This window comes from Talpa occidentalis, unplaced genomic scaffold (assembly GCF_014898055.3).
Source record: "Talpa occidentalis isolate TD23 unplaced genomic scaffold, MPIMG_talOcc4v2.1 talOcc4.10, whole genome shotgun sequence".
In the NCBI taxonomy this organism is placed as follows: Eukaryota; Metazoa; Chordata; class Mammalia; order Eulipotyphla; family Talpidae; genus Talpa; species Talpa occidentalis.
This window is the reverse complement of record NW_023600993.1, coordinates 27,717,707-27,735,818: the sequence shown is the minus strand read 5'-3', so window position 1 is coordinate 27,735,818 and position 18,112 is coordinate 27,717,707. Positions and strand designations below refer to the sequence as shown.

Below are 18,112 nucleotides of genomic sequence, written 5' to 3'. Positions count from 1 at the left end.
CACAGTTTTTCCTTAAATAGCGCATTTTCCCCAAGGCATTCCTGAGGATGGGAAAGGGAAGAGAAGCCTGAACGCCTGGGCCAAGATGGAGGCAGGAAGGTGGAGGTGGGTTGGGATGCTGACGGGGTCTCAAGCCCATGGAGGAGGCTACACAGCAGGTGAGTGAGGAGGTGACTTCTCAGGTGAGAGTGAGGGGGGTCCACTGGGGGTCCAGCTGAGGTGGGAGAGCATGAGCCTTGGGAGGGCCAGCTAGCCAGTGGCACGGCTGTCCCTGACATGGGGAGGAGGCACTCAGGGCCATTGGGTTAGGTTCTGCTGCTCTGAGTGCTTGTCATTTAGCTGTAGAACCTTTTCTTTCCAGACTATGAGTGTTGCTTGGGGACCATGCCTTAGTCACCCTACATTCCCTCCCTGAAAGCTAGAAAAATGCTGGCTTAGAACAGCACTCAAGCACTTCAGAGGGATTCCCAGGAGGCTCTGAGTCTTCACGACTCTTCTGAAGTCACTTTCACGGGTCTGGCCCTGGCCCTGCGTCCTCCGCCCCTCTTCTGCTCTCTGTCCTTTGAGTCTTGCCTCACCTAAGGGTGCCTGCAGCAACCTCCTCCTGGCTTCCCTTCCTCACTGGCATCTTTTGCAGTTACTGTCATCAGGGTTTTGATCCAGAAGCTCACCACTCTCCAGAGTTCCCCAAATGTGAACCAAACCTCAATAAATAACTCCTTGTGGGAGCCCAACTCCAAGACCGCCCTGTTCATCCTGAGTCTCTGTACCTGGTATTGAGTAGGAGAGGGAAAAAGTGACAGTGTCTCATATCCAAGGTCAGGGTGTGAAAGGCCGCAGCTTCGGTGTGGTGACGCTCTCCTTTCTCATCCCTCACTGTGGTAAATCCTGCCACAACGTGTTACACCTGCAGAGGCCCACGTGGCGAGGAGCTGGAGCCTCTGGCCAAGCCACATGCACAGCACTGGGAGTGGCTCTCCCAAGCCCACTCAAGCCTGAGATAACAGCAGCACTGGTGGCCAAGCTGACCGAGCCAGGACCACCCGCTAAGCTGCTCCCAGATTTCTGACCTTCACAAACTGTGAGATAATAAACATTTGTGATCTTCAGCTGCTAAGCAATGGGGCCATTTGTCACACAGCAAAGGGTAAGGAATACCCCGCCTTCTTGGCAATGGTAGAGCCGCATGACCTGCCCCCACCAGGGTGGGTCAGGCACACGGTGCGCACGCATGCAGCCAGGACGGGAAGCCTTACCATCACTGTAGTCGATGGGGGCGTAAGACCCCAGGAATAGGGAAGCAGCAAAGCTACTGACCAAGGAAATCCTCTGAAAAAGAAAGAAACACAGTGACACTGACTCACTTCCATACCGTGAGCAACAAATGCTTCAGACACACACACGGCAGGGGAGGACCTCTGGTTGGGAAGGGAAGCAGAAGCGTGAACCTGGGCCCCATGGGGCATGACTGAGCTTCCCAGATGAGTGGCAGTGACAGCACCTCGCCCTGCAGTCTCTTTTTTGTTATTATTATTTTTTGTTTTATTATTTGCGCTGCAGTTTCTGATCATTCATAAAATGGTCAAGTTTAACAAGGACAAAAACAAAAGCCCTGTGAAATAGTCATGCTGGCAAGTGGATTTTCCACCTGGACTCCACACACCAGGGAGGATGGGCCCTGACTTCCTCCTTTCTGTAGTTTTTAAATTTAGCCAGAAGGGACATGGGATGCAAGGCCACAGGACTAGGAAACCTCAAAGACACTCCTGGAGCTTCTGAAGCTGGCCCCTTGGAAGCTGCAGACCCCAAACACGAGTGGGAGGAGATGGGCTTCAAATGCCAGACCCTGGAACTGTGCTTCCACATGGGAACCAACCGTGGGCCACGGAGAAAATGCCCTCGCCTCCTGACCCCCATACTGATCTTTACTCCCCACACAGAATTTGGAGAGAGTTCTCAACATCCCCTCCACCCAAAACTTACATTACTGGCTAGTGCTTGCAGAGAATCTAGAACACTAACTCATTCAATAATAAAGGACGGGTTAACTTCAAGAACACTAACTCATTCAATAATAAAGGACGGGTTAACTTCAAGAATAAAAAGGCACTTTGTTTATCATGAGCTATTCATTTTCTAATTACACAGAAATGGAAACCACAGCCAGGGTGTTGAGCTGCTTCTCAGGGCAGTAGGTATGGCTTTCAGCCACTGTGGATGGAAGTCGCACGCTCTGGTCAAAGAGTCACGGCTGGGGACACATCGGCTCTGTTGCACACTGGCCCCACAGGGAACTGTGATTCTCAAAGACACACAGATCTGCTTGGTGGTCCCAGGAAGACAGCAGCCCTTGCAGCCCCCACCCTGACCCTAACTGCCACCCCTTTGGGTCAGAAGAACCCCTGACTTCTCTTTCTATTTATTTCATTTTTCCCCTCCACTTTGGAAATAGCCTGACAATGAGAAAAAAAAAGATGATTCTATCCCTTAAAGTGTCTGCAGCCAATGTTTTCAGCCAGTGAGTATGAGATGTGTTATTGCTAAAGGCAAGTGTGATCAAAGGAATTCAACTGTGACTGTTTCAATCATTAGGAACATTTAACCAACCTCTGTGTTTGAGTAGGCCTCGGGGCTCTGCTGGCAGATCTTTGCGATTTGGTTTCCTGTAAAACGCTGGAAAAGGAGTGACATTCTTAGAAACCCAACTCTAAGAATGAGTGATCAAATCCGTAAGGTGAGTTTAGTGTAGCAGGTCCTACATATTAATTACCATGAAACTTTTAAAAGACCTCAAATCTAGAAATGTTTAAGATCTGTTGAACCCCAAGACAATATGATTTTGGTCTTTGAATTCTTAAAATATTCTTGGGAATCTAGCACTCAGGCAGTGGGTGAGCCATCGCTCTGCAGCTCCGGGATGTGGAGGGAAGACCCGGACCCCTCCTGGGAGGGTCTCTGCTGAGCCAGGACTGGACAAATCTTGGGGAATAAGCCTCTCTTCACTTGCACAATGAGTGCTCTAACCAAGGGCACCTGTGCAGGGGACTCAGGGACAGGTGCCACATTCTTATTTCAGGTGATCCAGGTAGGGTCACAAGACTCCAGATGAGCCAATCACAGCCACCCCTGGGAGCTTGGCTGAAGCCAGCAGGAAAGAGACACCCATTTTTTTTTTTTTTTAACACCGCCAGGAGTTATACTAAGTGTTCCACACTCATTGACTCTTTTCAGCTTCAAAACTGTCAAAATGTAAGTGCCATTTCTACTCCCAGGTCAGTGAGGCTAAAATGGGTGGCACCGTCACCTCCAAACAGCAGCCATATTCACACCTCTGCTGTAGCCAGGAATAAGCAAGAGGAGGTCCAACCTTTCCCGAGGGCAGCACAGGGAGGCAGGATGGCCTTGATCAGAACCAGGGGTCAGAATGGCAGCCCGGGTTCCACAGGAGCACCAGCCCGGGTTCCACAGGGGTTCCACAGCCTCTTGGGATCCCCACCCAGACAGGTCACCTGCTGCATCTTCCCAGAAACCCAGCGAGAAGAGACGAGAGCCACACCTAGACCATCCTCCCAGGACCTCTCCACCCCCCATTCCCCTGGGCTGCGGCAGCCACTGCCCACCTCATAGGCACGGGACCCAGTGAGGCAGCTGAGAGCTTGGGCCCCGCCCACGGCTGCCTCTAGCTGGCGGCACTGGGCTGTGGTGCTGGAGTCCATCCACACTGGAGAGCTGCTGATGGAGAAACAGTCCTGGAAAGAAGGGGCAAAAGCTAAGGTTTGAGTTCAGTCTCCCAACTCTGGGAGCCTCCCTGGTGCTGGGATCACAGCACATGTGGGCGACTCTTCCCCAAATGTGACCTTGGAAGATGGATGGCCAAGCCCTCCATGCCCAAACGTCAGCCTGGCCTGCAGGCCTGAGCGCCACAGATGACAATGGAGATGGGCAGGGAAGGGCCAGTGCTAGGGCAAGGTCCAGTTCTGCTGGAGCATTTGGAAGCCCAGAGAGGAGAAGCCAAGGTCTGCCTGCCCAGTGTCACTAGGAGGTGTCACATGCCATGAGGAGGTTCCCAAAGGAGGAAGGGAAGGAGCCAGGAGGGGACCTGTCCAGACACCAGGGAAATCTATTGCTGAAGTGAGGGCAGACCAGGCTCACAGCTACTGCCTGAACCACCTTCCCACACGCTCAACGATGCACAGCCCCACAGGGTTCAGGGCCTTCCTCTCCCCTCCGTCCCCCAACTGACTCCCAAAATAGGGCCACAGTTACCTGCAGCTGCTTGTGTAACGGGAGGCCCGGTGACAGGCTTGTCAGCACCCGGCTGGCTCCAGTCTTCCAGTATACACTTCCATGTTGCTGTTGAGGGGACACCCGAGCACATGCTGCGTCCCGGCCCCCAGAGAGACAGAAAGACCCCAGACCACCAAAGGACTGGGCTCCAAGCTTGCCCCTGCACTTAGCCACACAGTCAAAATGGGGAAATTTGCCCCAGAAAAATGGAAAGGAATTCCGGCCAGTACGCCTCAAAACTTGTAGGAAGGGTCCAAGAAAGAATTATTGGTCTGGATTTTAGTGCTTTTATAAAATTGTATTTAAATATATTGCTCATAATAGTAACCCGGAATTCATTCATTCGTGCAACAAGTATTTATTGAGCACCTCTTCCACACCAGGCACAGGATAGATAACAGGAGAGTGTTGTCTCTGTGCTGCAGCATATTGGAGTGGAGTCAGGGGAAGAGACACATAGCACAATTACAGGACCCGGAGGAGGGCAGTGACAGGGCTATGGGGAACACAGAGGAGGAGCATCTAAGCAGCTGGAGGTAGAGATGGGGAGAAGTAGACGTGATTATTAGGAAAAGATCCAGACTTCAGTGGGGGTGAATCCTCTCACCCGTCACACCTCTGGCCTACACCCCAGTTCTTCTATGGACAGTCACCCACTGTGTAGACAGATGCTGAGCAACAAACCTGGCCTGCCCCAGACAAGGCAAGGACTTGAGAGAAGTCGAAGCCTGAAGCCTTCATCTTCTCCAAGATGATATCCAAAGCCTGAGAAGAAAAACAGAATCCACCATGGCTGTCCGGAACCACTGAATGAGGCACACACAGGCCTCAAAGGGAAAACTCAGAGCCTGCATAGCAGCAGGGGGCTCTGGGCTAATGATGAGGGAGGAACTGTGGACTTGGGACTTGGAAGCACTGGAGTATACTAATGAAGGGGATAGTTTTCGATCGAATAATAAGGTGAACTATGCTAAAAATATTCTCATTAAGGGAAGCATCACCAATCCTCAAATCCTAATCCATGACTTGCAAGCATTCAGGAAGAGCAGAAACGAGGTGGTTCATATTTGATTTCTTTTATTGGCATTTCAACCCAGCTTATCAGTGACAGAGAAGAGCAGGCAGAGCGCTGCCCTCGGTACATGGCTCTGGGCTGGGACGTCTGTCCAGGACGGCAAGGCTGGAGGGATAGACAGAGATGGTGGCCATTGGTCCCAACCCCTCATTCTCCCATTAGTTGGACTCTTCCTTCCAACACCCATTAGTGAGATGGGCTGTGCTGCCCAGTAGAGCTGGCCACTTCCTCTCAGACTTCCCAGTGGGAGAGAGCTTTACCCCTGGTGTTTTCCCTGAGAACAGAGAAGCCACAGGGCTTTGTCCTGACACCGCCATTCCCAGCCTATGCTGGGGGAGCGCCTCTCACAGGTCTGGCCCTGCTGCCAGGGAGTCGGACACACCTGGAACAGGGGTTGGCAAAGCTAGAATAGGTCCAGGCCTATTCAGGATTAGAAATCAGCCTGGCCCCAGCCTGGTTCCCTACCTGCTTGGTCACCTCCCAAAGTTAAGGCCTGGGCCTGCTAGAAGCGCTGACAATACTACTGGGCCCTCTAAACACTGACTCTTGCCTATCACCACTACCACCGCCCCTTGGTCTGGCTCAGCACTCTGAAGCCTGTATGGTGGAAGTCCATACTTCACCCCATTTCTTCAGTCTGAGTCAGAGTCAGACTGATTTTAAAAATCACACTGTTTATCTTAACAGAAAGGGCTCAATACAGGGAATTGGTTAAAGAAGCTTCAAAGGACTAAACACGCATTTGGTGGACACATTAAATGCTGCCTTTGGCTGCCCTCCAGTTTCAGGGGTTGGATCCCTGTGGTGTAGGAGGCAGCCCCCTGCACTATTGAGCCTGAGCTGTCCACACCCCATGGCATTTCCTTTCACATTGTCCTGAGCAGGCAGGCTGCCTTGGGGTGGCTCTGAGCCTGACTGGTCAAGTCATCAGACCCCAGAAGCTGAGGGCACCTGGGGGTTGAGTACTAAGACCCAGAGAGTAGATCTCAGGGCACTCTGCAGAAAGATTGGCTCTGCAGTATTTCAAGGATGGCAGCTGCTCGGCCGGCTAGCTCAGCTGGTTAGAATGTGGTGCTAATAAAGATGGTAACTGACAGGAGCTGCTATGGCCTCGGAATCTAGAAACCTTTTGGAGTCCTCTCAGCGTGGGAGTACTGACACAGCTGGGACTGAGGTTGGGCCCAGGAACCACAAGGAACTCGTCTCAACAGATGCTCTCATGAGTTGTCACCTTTGGTCTTCCTAGCAAGTCGCCAGTGGGCTGGGCAAGAGATGCGCAGGGGTGCCCGTGTTTACCTGGACCCACATCAAGACTGGAGAAGTCACGGTCAGCCCATCCTTGTGAACATGAACTCCGCCCTGAGTCCTACATGGAGAATAAAGGAGAATATGGGGCAGGGCTCAGACAGGAGCCAGAGGCCAGATTCTGATACACCAACAGAAGGAGAAACATCCCTCGCCCAAACTTGAATGGGAGCTCTAGATTAAACAGGCACCGGCGCTGGGCAAGAGGAAGAGAGAAGACATGCCAGATCACCCCTGTGGCAATGCTCACAAAGCACCAGCAAAACCAAGCCTCTCAATCTGAGGGGCTCCCCTGGAAGGCAGGCATGGTGATGCTTGGTGTGACAGCCAAGATGGGCCAAGGCAAGTGTGGGTGGATTATAGCCCCACCATATTCATTGGTTTGGGGGAGATAGAGGAGGTAGGTTACATAGAGGTGCTGCGAGAAAAGTCCTTGGCCATTACAACTGATGTGGAGTCCTAGGATTGCAAGCCCAGAACCCTCTCCTCATGCAAACAGCTGATTTAATAAAATCCAACCCTTTCCACTATGAGATTAAAAATCAAAAAACCTGATTCAGAAAACAAACCAAGATACTATTAGACAACCATGTAATCCTGCCATTCTCATTTGAAGAATCTAGCCAAAAGAAGTGAAAGAGTAAGTCCATAGAAAGATTTGTGCATAGATGTTCATAGCACTTAGCTCACAACTCGGAGGGTCGGTTACCAGTCAGTCACTGGGCCTTGTGCAGTGGCGATTCTGGTCTTAGTGGGCTCACTCATGCCACGTAGTTAGCGAACAGTAGCTGGAAGGCTCTGCTTCTGGGGGCTGGCTTCTGCCTCTTTAAGCTGGAGATATGGGGGAATGTAATTCCCCATGTCTCTAGTTGTCCAACAGCTAACCTGTCTGTTCGTCAGGTGGCTAGGCAGCATTCCAAGAATCACAGCAGAAGCTTGCAGGGCCTCTGAACTGTGCTCTGTTATTCCCCACCATGTTCTGTTGACTAAAATCAGCAGCTTGGGGAATAAATTCCTAATAAATTCCACATAAATTCCTCTTGAAGGAAAGAGTTGCAAAGTTCATGATGCAAAAGGCATGGTACAGGGAGGGGAGTAGACTGTACAATATACCACAGTGTGCAAAATCCATATGTCAAACATATTAAACCACTCAAAAGCATACTTAAACAAATAGAAACACACAACATATGCTCAGACAGAAAGACTCAATCTCACAAATTTGTCAACTTTTCCCAAGTTAATTTATAAATATTATATAATCCCAATAAAAATATTAACAATTTTATTCTCTGGAACCTTAAAAGCTGATTCCAAAGTACATTTAAAAAGAACAAGAAAGAATAGCCATGAGAACTATGAAGAAGAAGGAACAATGAGGAGACCAATAACCCCAGATATTAAAACATAAAGTTTGGAATCATTAAAATAATGAATTATGGGGCCTCCCCTTGTGGCGCAGGCGGTTGACCGCAGCACTGTGAAGCTGTCCGCAGCCTCTGCAGCGCCGGTTCCATCCTGTGGGCCAGCGAGGGTCCCACATGGTGTGGCAGACCTCTCCTGTCTTGCCCACTGCTCCCCTCAGCAGTGTGTTTCATCAGTCTGCCTGTTCTGCTTCCCACTCGGTCTCCAGTGAATCCTCTTACCCTCCTGCACATTTGGCCTGTACCCCAGTTCTTGTATAAAATAAATAAATAAATATTTCCCCCCCATCTTTAAAAATAAATAAATAAATAAATAAAATAAGGTATTATGGACTCATAAGCTCATACAACTTAGCTATTACATTCCTGGGTATCTCCTTTCCAAGAGAAACGAGAGCATATACCTACACCAATACATGTATGTGAATTGTATAGTCTCTTTATTTTTAATAATGAAAAAACAAAAACAACCCAGATGTCCCTCATCCGGTGAAAGGAAAAACCAATTGTGACCATCCCATTCAAACAATGAAATACTAGTCAGCAATAAAAAGAACAGACTATTGATGCATGTAACAACATGGGTGGCCCTCCAAATGATAGTGCTGCTTTTAAAAAGTCAGATAGAAAGAGTATATATTATTATGACCCCATTATATAAAATTCTACATAAAATTCTAGGTCTGCAAGCAGACCTAGAGTGACGGAAAACATACCAGTAGTTGCCAGTACCTCAGAATGTGATTGTATTTGGCGATGGGATCTTTAGAGAGGTGATTAGGTTACAATGAGGCCATGAACATGAGCCTTCATACATTGCTAATGATAATATAAGAAATACTATAAGAAAAGGAGATTAGGACACAGACTGAGGGTCACAGGGATGAGTGCACTCATGAGAGGCAGTGAAAAGGCAGCCATCAAGGAGCGAGGCCTCAAAAGAAACCAGCCCTGCCACATCATGATCTGGGATTTCCAGACTCCAGAGTATTGAGAAAATACATTTCCGTTGTTAAAACCCCCCAGTACGTGGTACTTTGTTCTGACAGTCCTGCCAAGCAAATACAACAGCAAACTCACAATCTTTCTCCCCTAAGCCAACTCTTTTCCACAGTCTACTATCCATCCCAAAGGTCAGTCAGAGACCCCACATTCACATCTCATGTTTAATTCTGCAACAAGACTTGTCAGTTTTACCATCCAGCTCTCTCTCCTACAAAACACTACCATTTCACATCCAGATGACCTAGAGAAACCTCCTCAGTGGGCTCCCAAAGTGCACTATGGCCACCCACACAACCATGCGCTCTCCCATTGCACCCAGAGAAATTTTTCAAACCTAAATAAAACCATGTATACCTCATCCTCAGCCTTTAAGGACCTTCAATAGTAGATCAAAGTTTTTAGGATAAAGACAAATTCTGTACCAAAGCCTATATGGCCCAGCCCAGACTCTACCTCCTTCTCTACTCCCCAGTCATATAGGCCTTCTTTAATTTCACAAATGAATAGCTCTCTTGCTTGCCACAGGGCCTTTGCATATGCTGTTCCTTTTGTTTATAATGCTCTCTCACTTCCATCATCTGGCTAATCCCATTCACATAGAACTTGCTTAAACACTACTTCATCAGGGCCTCTGCCTGACTCTCCCATCTAAGTCCAGGTCACATTCCATTATAAGAAGCACTTGGAGGAGTGAGTTCCTTTCCTTTAATGACCTTCTCTGAGTTTATATCCAAATTCTCTTTGATGAGATTCTTTGATTGGTATCCATCTCCCTCAACCAACAAAGACCATGTCTGTTTTTGGTTCACCATCAAATCCTAGTGCCCAGCACAGTGCTTGGTACAAAATAAGCCTCAGTGCACAGAATGAATGAATGAAATTGGGAAGGCAAGGATGAGAGAGCATTCCAGGATACAAAAAAGAAGCTGAGAGGCCTCCCTGGTGGCGCAAGGGGTTAAGCACCGCACTATGAAGCAATACGCAGCCTCTGCAAAAGGAGTTCGATCCCCGGCCGGCCAGGAAGCAATCCACATGGCGCAGCAGGCCTTTCCTGGCTCGCCCACTGCTCCCCTCAGCACTGTACTTCGGTCAATCTACCTGTTCTATTCCCCACTCTGTCTCTGGTGAATCCTCTCACCTCCGCATCTCTGGCCTGTACCCCAGCTCTTATATGCATATATAAATAAATCTTTAAAAAAAAAAAAAAAGAAGCTCTGCCAAGACCACTTCTCCTGCAACTTGATGAAGTCAAGACAGTGTGGTCCACAAATGTTGACGTTTGAGGGACGGCCCTCAAACCAACATCCCCATACACATTCACCCATGTGCTGTAGGTACATACCCAAACTCTTGAAGGTCTCTGTCAAAATGCACACTGTCCTCATAGAAAACATTCAGCTCTGCATCAACAGCAACAACTTTCACCTGGAAAACATTTTGTAAAATGGTGTATAGAAATTTCCTCAGCTTCTACACTGGTCTGAGGGACTAACTAGGTGAAGCCCAGCACTCTAGAAATGGTTCAGCCTAGGGACCCTAAAGGCTGGGGTGCACCACTGTAACCATGGCAGCAAAGGCCTCATCTGAGGACACACCCAAAGATTCAGTAAACTGAAAAGGCTGAGCCTAAATAGGAAAACCCCATGAAACTCAAAATATCATTGGGTTCCATCCCTTCTCCCCAAATAGACAAAGCCAAGACCCTCTGGAGGTAAATGTTCACAGATGAGCTGGTTCCTGTGTTCGGCTAGGAGGCCTGAGAAAGTCATAGAAGGGAGAACAAAAGTCATGACTTGGAGCAGTCTGGGGGCCACCTCTGCAGGGATCTAAGAGACCACGCAAGGTCTGTGGGCTGTTGCCATAGGCCACCACCATGGTCCAGAGACACATCCCGCCCCAGTGGAGCTGACCTCCACTCTCAGAGGTACAACTGCTTTCTTGGACATATAGGGAAACTGAGGTCTGAAAGGACAACCTGACTTGCTCAGAGTTCCACCGGGCATCTGGGTCAGGGATTGTCCGAGGCCTGCTTCCCTTGACCCACTGGAGGAGAGGGGTCTGACTCCAACTCTGCTGATTTCCTAAGTTAAGGAGGCACTCCTTGGCACCCCACCCACCCACCCAGCCCCCCAGTCTGAAAGCAAAGCTTGGCTGCTGCCCTGTCTGCAGGGGTGGGAAGCAGCATACTCATACTGCAGCCTGCAGTGCTGGCAGGTGACCCGGCCCACAGAACCGAGCCCTCCGGTGCAAACCAAGGACTGTCACCAGGTGGAACAAAGTTCAAGTGTACCCTGTGCCCATTAAACTTAATTTTAAAAAAGCTTCAGGTGACAATGCGGGTCCAGGTCACTGGCCACGCCTGCGTGCACGCCTACCCGTCTGTCTCCGCTGCCTACTGCAGCTGAGCTCCCCGGGGTCACCGTCACCGGGGGCCCGCGGTGGCGCGCGAGCGTGGGTTCCCCCGGCCCCTCCGGCCACTTTGCCGCGGCGGGGAGCCCCGCTGGTTTCCGGGAGGGCGGGGCGCGCTCGCCTCTCGCGGGCGGGAGCCCCGGGCCGGGAGTCCCGCGACAGCAGGGCCGGGAGACGCGCCCGCGCCCGGGCCCCGGGTTCCCCGCCCGGGCCCCGCCAGCGCCCCCGGCGTCGCGGGGAAGGCAGCCCCGACCCCGCCCGGAACCGGGGCCCGCTGCGGTACCTGCTGCGTGCTGAAGTCCCAGCCCAGACAGCAGCGGCGAGCGGCGCGCGCGGCCATGGCCCCCGACAGTCTGGCGGCGCTCTCGTCCGTCTGGCCGCGGCGTGACAGCCGCCGCGCTCCAGCGCGCAGGACGCCGGGCCCGCCCCTCGCCCCGCGCCCCGCCCGGCGGACGCCCGGACCCGAGGCGCGGACGGGCGTGCGCCCCGGCGCCGCCTGCTGGGCCACCGCGGGAGATCGCGCGTCCGGCGGGGACCTCAGGCTTAGCACCTGTGCCTTGGAGGGGTGTCCCCCTCCCAACGCCCCTCCCTGTCCAGATGTGCGCTCCGCGCAGGTCTTGCCCCGAGATGGCCAGGATTCCTTTGCCCGGAGGTTTCAACTTTAAGCCGGCTTGTCCCGGCCTGGGTCTGCTGTGGCCCTGAGCCTGGAGACCTCCATGGTCTCTCCGGTGCTGGAACAGTTGTCCACCCATGTGGTGACGCAGGTGTCACAGAGCAATGTGCCTTGGGGGTGCAGGTACGGGGCTCAGGCAGGCCTTGTTCTGACCCAGTAAATCCGAGTGGACCCCCAGGTCTGGATGAATGCCATAGCCCACCTCTGCGTTTAAAATCAAGGCACCTGAGGCCCTCACAGAAGGGCGCATGCTCCTGTGCTGTGTCCATGCTCCTGGGTGGTCTGTTGGGTGCCAGACGTGGTGAAGGGGGTATGAAAACCAAAACCAGACCCACTCCCTTTCTTCCTGGGGCGAGGACACCTTTCTTCTTATTATTGACCTGGTCTTGTCCCTAGAACTTTTCCCCAGAAGCCCTCCCTAATGCCCATCCAGGTGAAATACTCCTTCCAAAAGCTTCCCAGGCCAGCAGAGCACCCCTTACACTTTTGCAATGGTCTGGTTACCTGTTGCTCTCTCTTGCTGAACCCAGATCCTCCTCTTGACCCAAAGTCCCAAGATCAATAGCAGAATTGGGCCCAAAGCCAGTAAGTTTGGCTCAGGAACTCAACATGTTTAGCCACTTAACAAGGCTGTTTGCTGGGCAGCCTTGTGAGAAGGCCTGAGGCAAAATACAAATCCTCCTCTGGCCAAGGTTGCTGGCTCTTTCTTTATGAAGCCATCTCACAGGAAGGTTTTGTGGTTAGGGCTGCCTTTTTCCAGGGCCTGAAGCACCTACCCCAGCTGATGAACATCCTTTCTCATGTGACAGCCCTGCCACGGTGGCCACGGGATGGCTGATAGTCTGAGAGCCCATTTGCCTTTGCAAGGAGACTGCACACCACCATCTGATCCACCACCAAGGAATGAAGACAAATCTTAATCCCAAATTACTGATGCTGCTCATGTCCTCCTTGTTGCCCTGTTGGCTCCCTGATAGGCTCACTCAGTAGTAGAGGGACTGCATGGAAAGTGCTGCTCTCACCTGAGGCTGGTCCTTTGCTTATCATACTGTGAACTTGAACTTGAGCTCCTGCACAGAACGTGTTAAAAGTTCCTTTCTCGGGCTTGGGAGCAAAGCAGCACTGCCCTAGAGCTTGTCCCCTCACAGTGACCGTACATCCACAGTCCCCAGCCGGGGCTCCTTCCCCATATCCAGCCCTACCTGGTATCCGGCCCAAGGGGGACACCAACCCACAGAGAAGTCAAGTGAGGAGATTTGTGTATTAGAAGCTCACTCAGGATGCCCTGGGAAAACAGGGCGAAGAAGAGGAAGGGGGTTGGGTAGAATGTGGCTACAGGCGACCTGGACTGGGATAGAGGTGCTGAAGATGGAAGGGGGTAGGTGCCAGAGGTATTTAGGAATTCCTGGGGACTGAGAGAGGGAGGAGTCAAGGAAATGCCTGGGTTCTGGTTTAAGGGACCTGCTTGGTTAACTGTCGGTGCATGACAAAACACCCCCAGACATAGTATAGTATCTTAAAACATTATTCTTATTGTCCCTCCTGTGGCAAGTCAGCGGGGTCAGCTGACTTAGGCTAGGCTTAGATAGAGTGACCCCATACCCCAGGTCTCATCCTTCTCTTCCTGGGACCAGCAGAGTAGCCAGACATGTTCTCCTGGTGGAAGCCAGCAGAGCGGAAGCAGGCGAGGGCACCCATGTGAGGCCTCTGAAGGTCCAGAGTAGGGCCCAGCATCCTTCACTGCCGCCTCCATGCCACTGCGCAAAGGCTTGTGGCCAGCCCCACGTCAAATGGTGGTTGAGGCCCTCACCAGGGTGTGGATGTGGGAAGAGGTGTGGAATTGAGGCCAGCCATGCCATCTACCTCAGCCAACCACCAGAGGGAGGTGATTCCAGCCTCCCAGTGGGAAACAGGAAAGAAGAAGCAGACTTGGGGGAAGAGAGTGTCATCAGGACATGGCAGTTTTGGGGGTCTGGGGGCCATCTGTGTGGAGATGCTGAGCAGGCAGTGGATCTCTGGCCTCCTGCTCAGCAAAGCGGTTTGGGCTGAAGACAGTGATTCGGGAGTTATCATCTCCTGAGGGGAGTGCGCTGGATTATGCAGAAAGGACACAAGGTGGGACAGATGGAGACCCCAGAGGGGACTGCAAACGACAACTCAAAGACACAGCAAGAGACTTTGAGAGAGGAGTGTGTTGGAAGCCAGTGGAAGAGCCTTCCGAGGCGGTGGAGTCCAATGCTGCCCGGAGGGAGGCAGGCCACTGAACTCTCAGCAAGAGCAGACTCGGTGGAGCCACATAGGTCTAGGTTTTTAAGTTAGAATTATTTTAAGTCAGCCCTGTTTTTAATGCTTTATTCATGTTGCTATAAGTAAATCTAATTCTGTGATTCCCAAACTTGTGTCCTAAGTGCTCTGGGAATCTGCCAGGAACCATAGAGTGCTGTGGGATTTTTTTTTTTTTCCCTTTGTCAGTTATTATTGGTTTACAATGTCATTTGTGTTTTGAAAGTGTAGGATCCTCTTCGCCCTTGTCAGGTGCTGTGACCACAGTGCCCGCAGTCTACCACCATTGTCCCTTGTGCCCCCACCCCACTTTGTTCTAGGGAAATGCAAAAAGACACAATATTGTCAGGGGCCACGTGAACTGTCAGCTTGAAGCAGTTCACAGTTCCAACATTAGATCGTGCTACAGCCTTTTCTGTGACATAACATCATGCTTTGGCAAAGCTGAGTTTTCAGCAGCCGTGGTGATCAGCAAGCACTGCAGGAAAGTCAAGGTGAAGCAGAAAATCAGGCACTGTGCTCAGTCTGATCCTAACATTGGAGAAATTGTGCAGTAGCTGATAGGCACACACGTCCTCTCAGTCAGTCATCCTGGATATTTAAGAATGCAACAAAATTATTTCCCCTTCTAATTTATGTGTATTATTTTCTACAGCTACTAAGTTTTTGGACATGAATGTATATTAAGTTGCTTGCACCTAGCTACTAAATAAACAAAAGCGTTAGCATTTCCTTGGGCCTGGGAGCACCACAAAAAAAGATGTTGAGATTCTAAGGGTGCTGTGAAATGAGAACATTTGAGAAACCCTGCTTTGGTCAGTTGTTCTGTCCCCATCATATTTAGTGGTGTGCTGGCCCCAGGTTTTACTGTGTGGGCTCCTCAGGAGAGACCCCGTAGTGGATCTCAGGTCCCTTCCAGAGCAGAGTACTGCATGAACTGCCCTTTCGATGGTCCTGTGGACCTGTGTGCGGGAATTTTGGTGGGGGGAAGAGGGTATTTATTGAGGTAGCTTTGGTTTACAGCACAGTGTGTGACTGAGGTGTAGGCTCACACCTCCTCAGATGTGTGTCACCACGCCACATGCGCCACCAGAGTGCCCATGTCCCTCCACCGCTTACACTGGGCTCGCCTCCCCTTTCCTGGGTTTTGTATCTACTCTTGGATATGGGATGTGTGCATGAGGAATTTGATCAGAGTCCTGGATAGTCCTGAGGATGGCTGCTCCAGTCTACAACCCCCTCAACCCAAGGGACTCTCCTCAGATCCTGCATTTCTGTCTTGCCCATTTTTGCCAGTCTAATAGGTAAGAAGTGATTTCTCGTTGTTATTTGAATTTGTGCTTCTATCATTCCTAGTGAATTTGAGCTTCTCTTCATATTATACTCATTAGGATTTCCCATTCAATGAATTTTCTGCTTATAACCTATGCCCATTTTTCAATTGGGAATTTTTGTCTTTTTCTTGTGGATTGGCAGGAGTTTCTTATATTTCAAGCAGTAAGTTGCCAGTCGGTTTTAGATACTGCAAATATCTCCCTCCAAAATGTCATTTATCTGCTAAATTTGTCATCTCATCTTACCCTTTTATGACTGGAAATCTTTAATAACTTGAAGATAATAAAATCCATCAATTTTTCACTTCCTTGTCTAGGCTATTTGATCATGTTTAAGAACTATTTTTCCACTTCCAGATCACAAAGCTATCATCTGACATTTTCTTCAAAGATATTAACCTGTATTTTCTTCAATTAGCAAGGTCTTTGATTTTTGAAGCAAACACCTAGATATAAAGGTATTTATAGGGCCTCCCCGGTGGCGCAGCGGTTGAGCGCTGGGTTGCGAAGCTGCCCTCAGCCTCTGCAGCGCCGGTTCAATCCCCGGCTGCTCCCCGGCCACCAGAGGAGGGTCCCACATGGCACGCAGACCTCTCCTGCCGCCCGCTGCTCCCCTCAGCAGTGTGCTTCGGTCCTTCTGCCTGCTCTGCTCCCCGCTCTGGCTCTGGTGAATTCTCTCACCCTCCCGCGCTTCTGACTGTACCCAGTGCATGTATAAACAAACAAACAAACAAATAAATAAATAAATAAAACATGCCTCTATTAAAAAAAATAATAAAGGTATTTATAAAGGTATTTATAGCTAGGTGTTTGGCCGCTGAATAAATTACATACTAACACAGACATCCACTGAAGGGTCAGCACTAGAGATAAGCTTTTCAGAGAGAAAAAACTTTTTGTTTAGCAAGTACAATAATGAAAACTCATTGTGAAATAGGGAAACCAAGACAAACAAATTCAAATTTGATTTCCAATGAGACAACTACAGAATACCTCTTTGAAGTTGATTGGCACAACATAGATTTTTCTTGAAGTAAACACGTTTTTCTCAAGGTAAACCTTTTTTTTGTAACTCTCTGAAGGAATTTTGCTTTCTTCATAAAGATCCATTGTTTTAAAATTTCAGTGTTATATTCTTTGTGTAAAAATAGCTGACTAGTTATTTTTATGCCACTCAACCTCAAGCTGTGTTCTTTAGTTGCTTGTTAACATTAAGATCATCAGGCTTAAGTAGATTTTCCAAAATGATTAAAGACTGAAAAGTTAGGGGTATATTGGTAGCTTTAATTCCTACACTTTCCAAGTCTAAGACAAAGATAAAAATCGCTGTATCAAAAATAATCAGAAACTGGGTTATGAAATAGACAATTATAATTCAGTTACACTACATTACATCTGTCTGCAATTTAATATGAGTTTGTCTTGGGATATGTTAAAAATTAAATAATTTTTTTCTCTTTTCCATCTCAACGGTGGTACAAAGTCTTTGCAGTTTCAGTGGGAAACTGTTATGTGTGAAAATAAATGTTTTGAACTATAACCCCTAGCAGAGCCAACGTCACGCAGATTTGTTGATCCAGGTTCTAGGGTGAGGGGTGAGTCCTGCCTCTGGTTAAATAAGTAACTGATACCTCTGAGGTTAAGATTTATTAGCTGATTTCGTATTTATGTCTGAAGAAAAGTCTGACGGACTTTGAAGTTTAAGGAGACAGATTCTGAAGAGCTCTGTGGAGAAAAGTGCTTATTTTCACTAAAGTGCTCTATTTATATTTGTATTTACCTCAAAGGCACATATGATTTAGGAAAATTAAATGTTGCTCTGGGTATCTTCTGCTTTGAACTTGTCCCATGGGATCTGTGTCTCCCCCACTCTTTGAGCATTTGAGACAGATAATTTAGCCCAGTAATTCTGTATACATGAAAGTTCTGGAAAGATATACAAGTTATTAACAATTATCTGTGGGATTGGGATTTAGAAACTGTTGGTGACTTTTCCATGTTTGTGTCATAGAGTCAGCAGCCACCTTGGAGGAAAGGAAAGGGCATTTGGAAGAGGCAGGAGGGGGCTTAGGATGCTACATTTCCCTCCTTGATATGGATGATGGATACTATGTGCTTTGTGACAATTCATAAGACATTATACTAACTGACTCCTGAATTTCTCTGTAGGTTATTCAATTTAAAGTTTTGTAGATTGAAGTAAAAATAATTTCAGACAAAATAGAATGTATGACAAAAAGCATTAATAGAGGGGTGATATTTAATGCTAAAAGAAACCACCTATAATACTCAACAACTCACTTTTTCTTCAGTCGTA

At 49.3% G+C, this 18,112-nt stretch overlaps 1 protein-coding gene across 1 annotated transcript in view; it reads right to left on the bottom strand.

The window, feature by feature from the left end:
- XYLB (xylulokinase) overlaps positions 1 to 11,879 on the bottom strand; it is a 35,250-nt gene extending 23,371 nt beyond the window's left edge. The window contains exons 1-8 of the mRNA XM_037526604.2: positions 11,789 to 11,879; positions 10,439 to 10,521; positions 6,659 to 6,728; positions 4,972 to 5,052; positions 4,267 to 4,353; positions 3,621 to 3,749; positions 2,608 to 2,673; positions 1,257 to 1,329 (exon numbers count right to left, since the gene is read on the bottom strand). Of these exons, the coding sequence (XP_037382501.1) occupies positions 1,257 to 1,329; positions 2,608 to 2,673; positions 3,621 to 3,749; positions 4,267 to 4,353; positions 4,972 to 5,052; positions 6,659 to 6,728; positions 10,439 to 10,521; positions 11,789 to 11,845 (646 nt within the window). The 5' untranslated portion in view covers positions 11,846 to 11,879. The remainder of the gene's footprint in view (positions 1 to 1,256; positions 1,330 to 2,607; positions 2,674 to 3,620; positions 3,750 to 4,266; positions 4,354 to 4,971; positions 5,053 to 6,658; positions 6,729 to 10,438; positions 10,522 to 11,788) is intronic.
- Between the last annotated feature and the right edge of the window lie 6,233 nt (positions 11,880 to 18,112).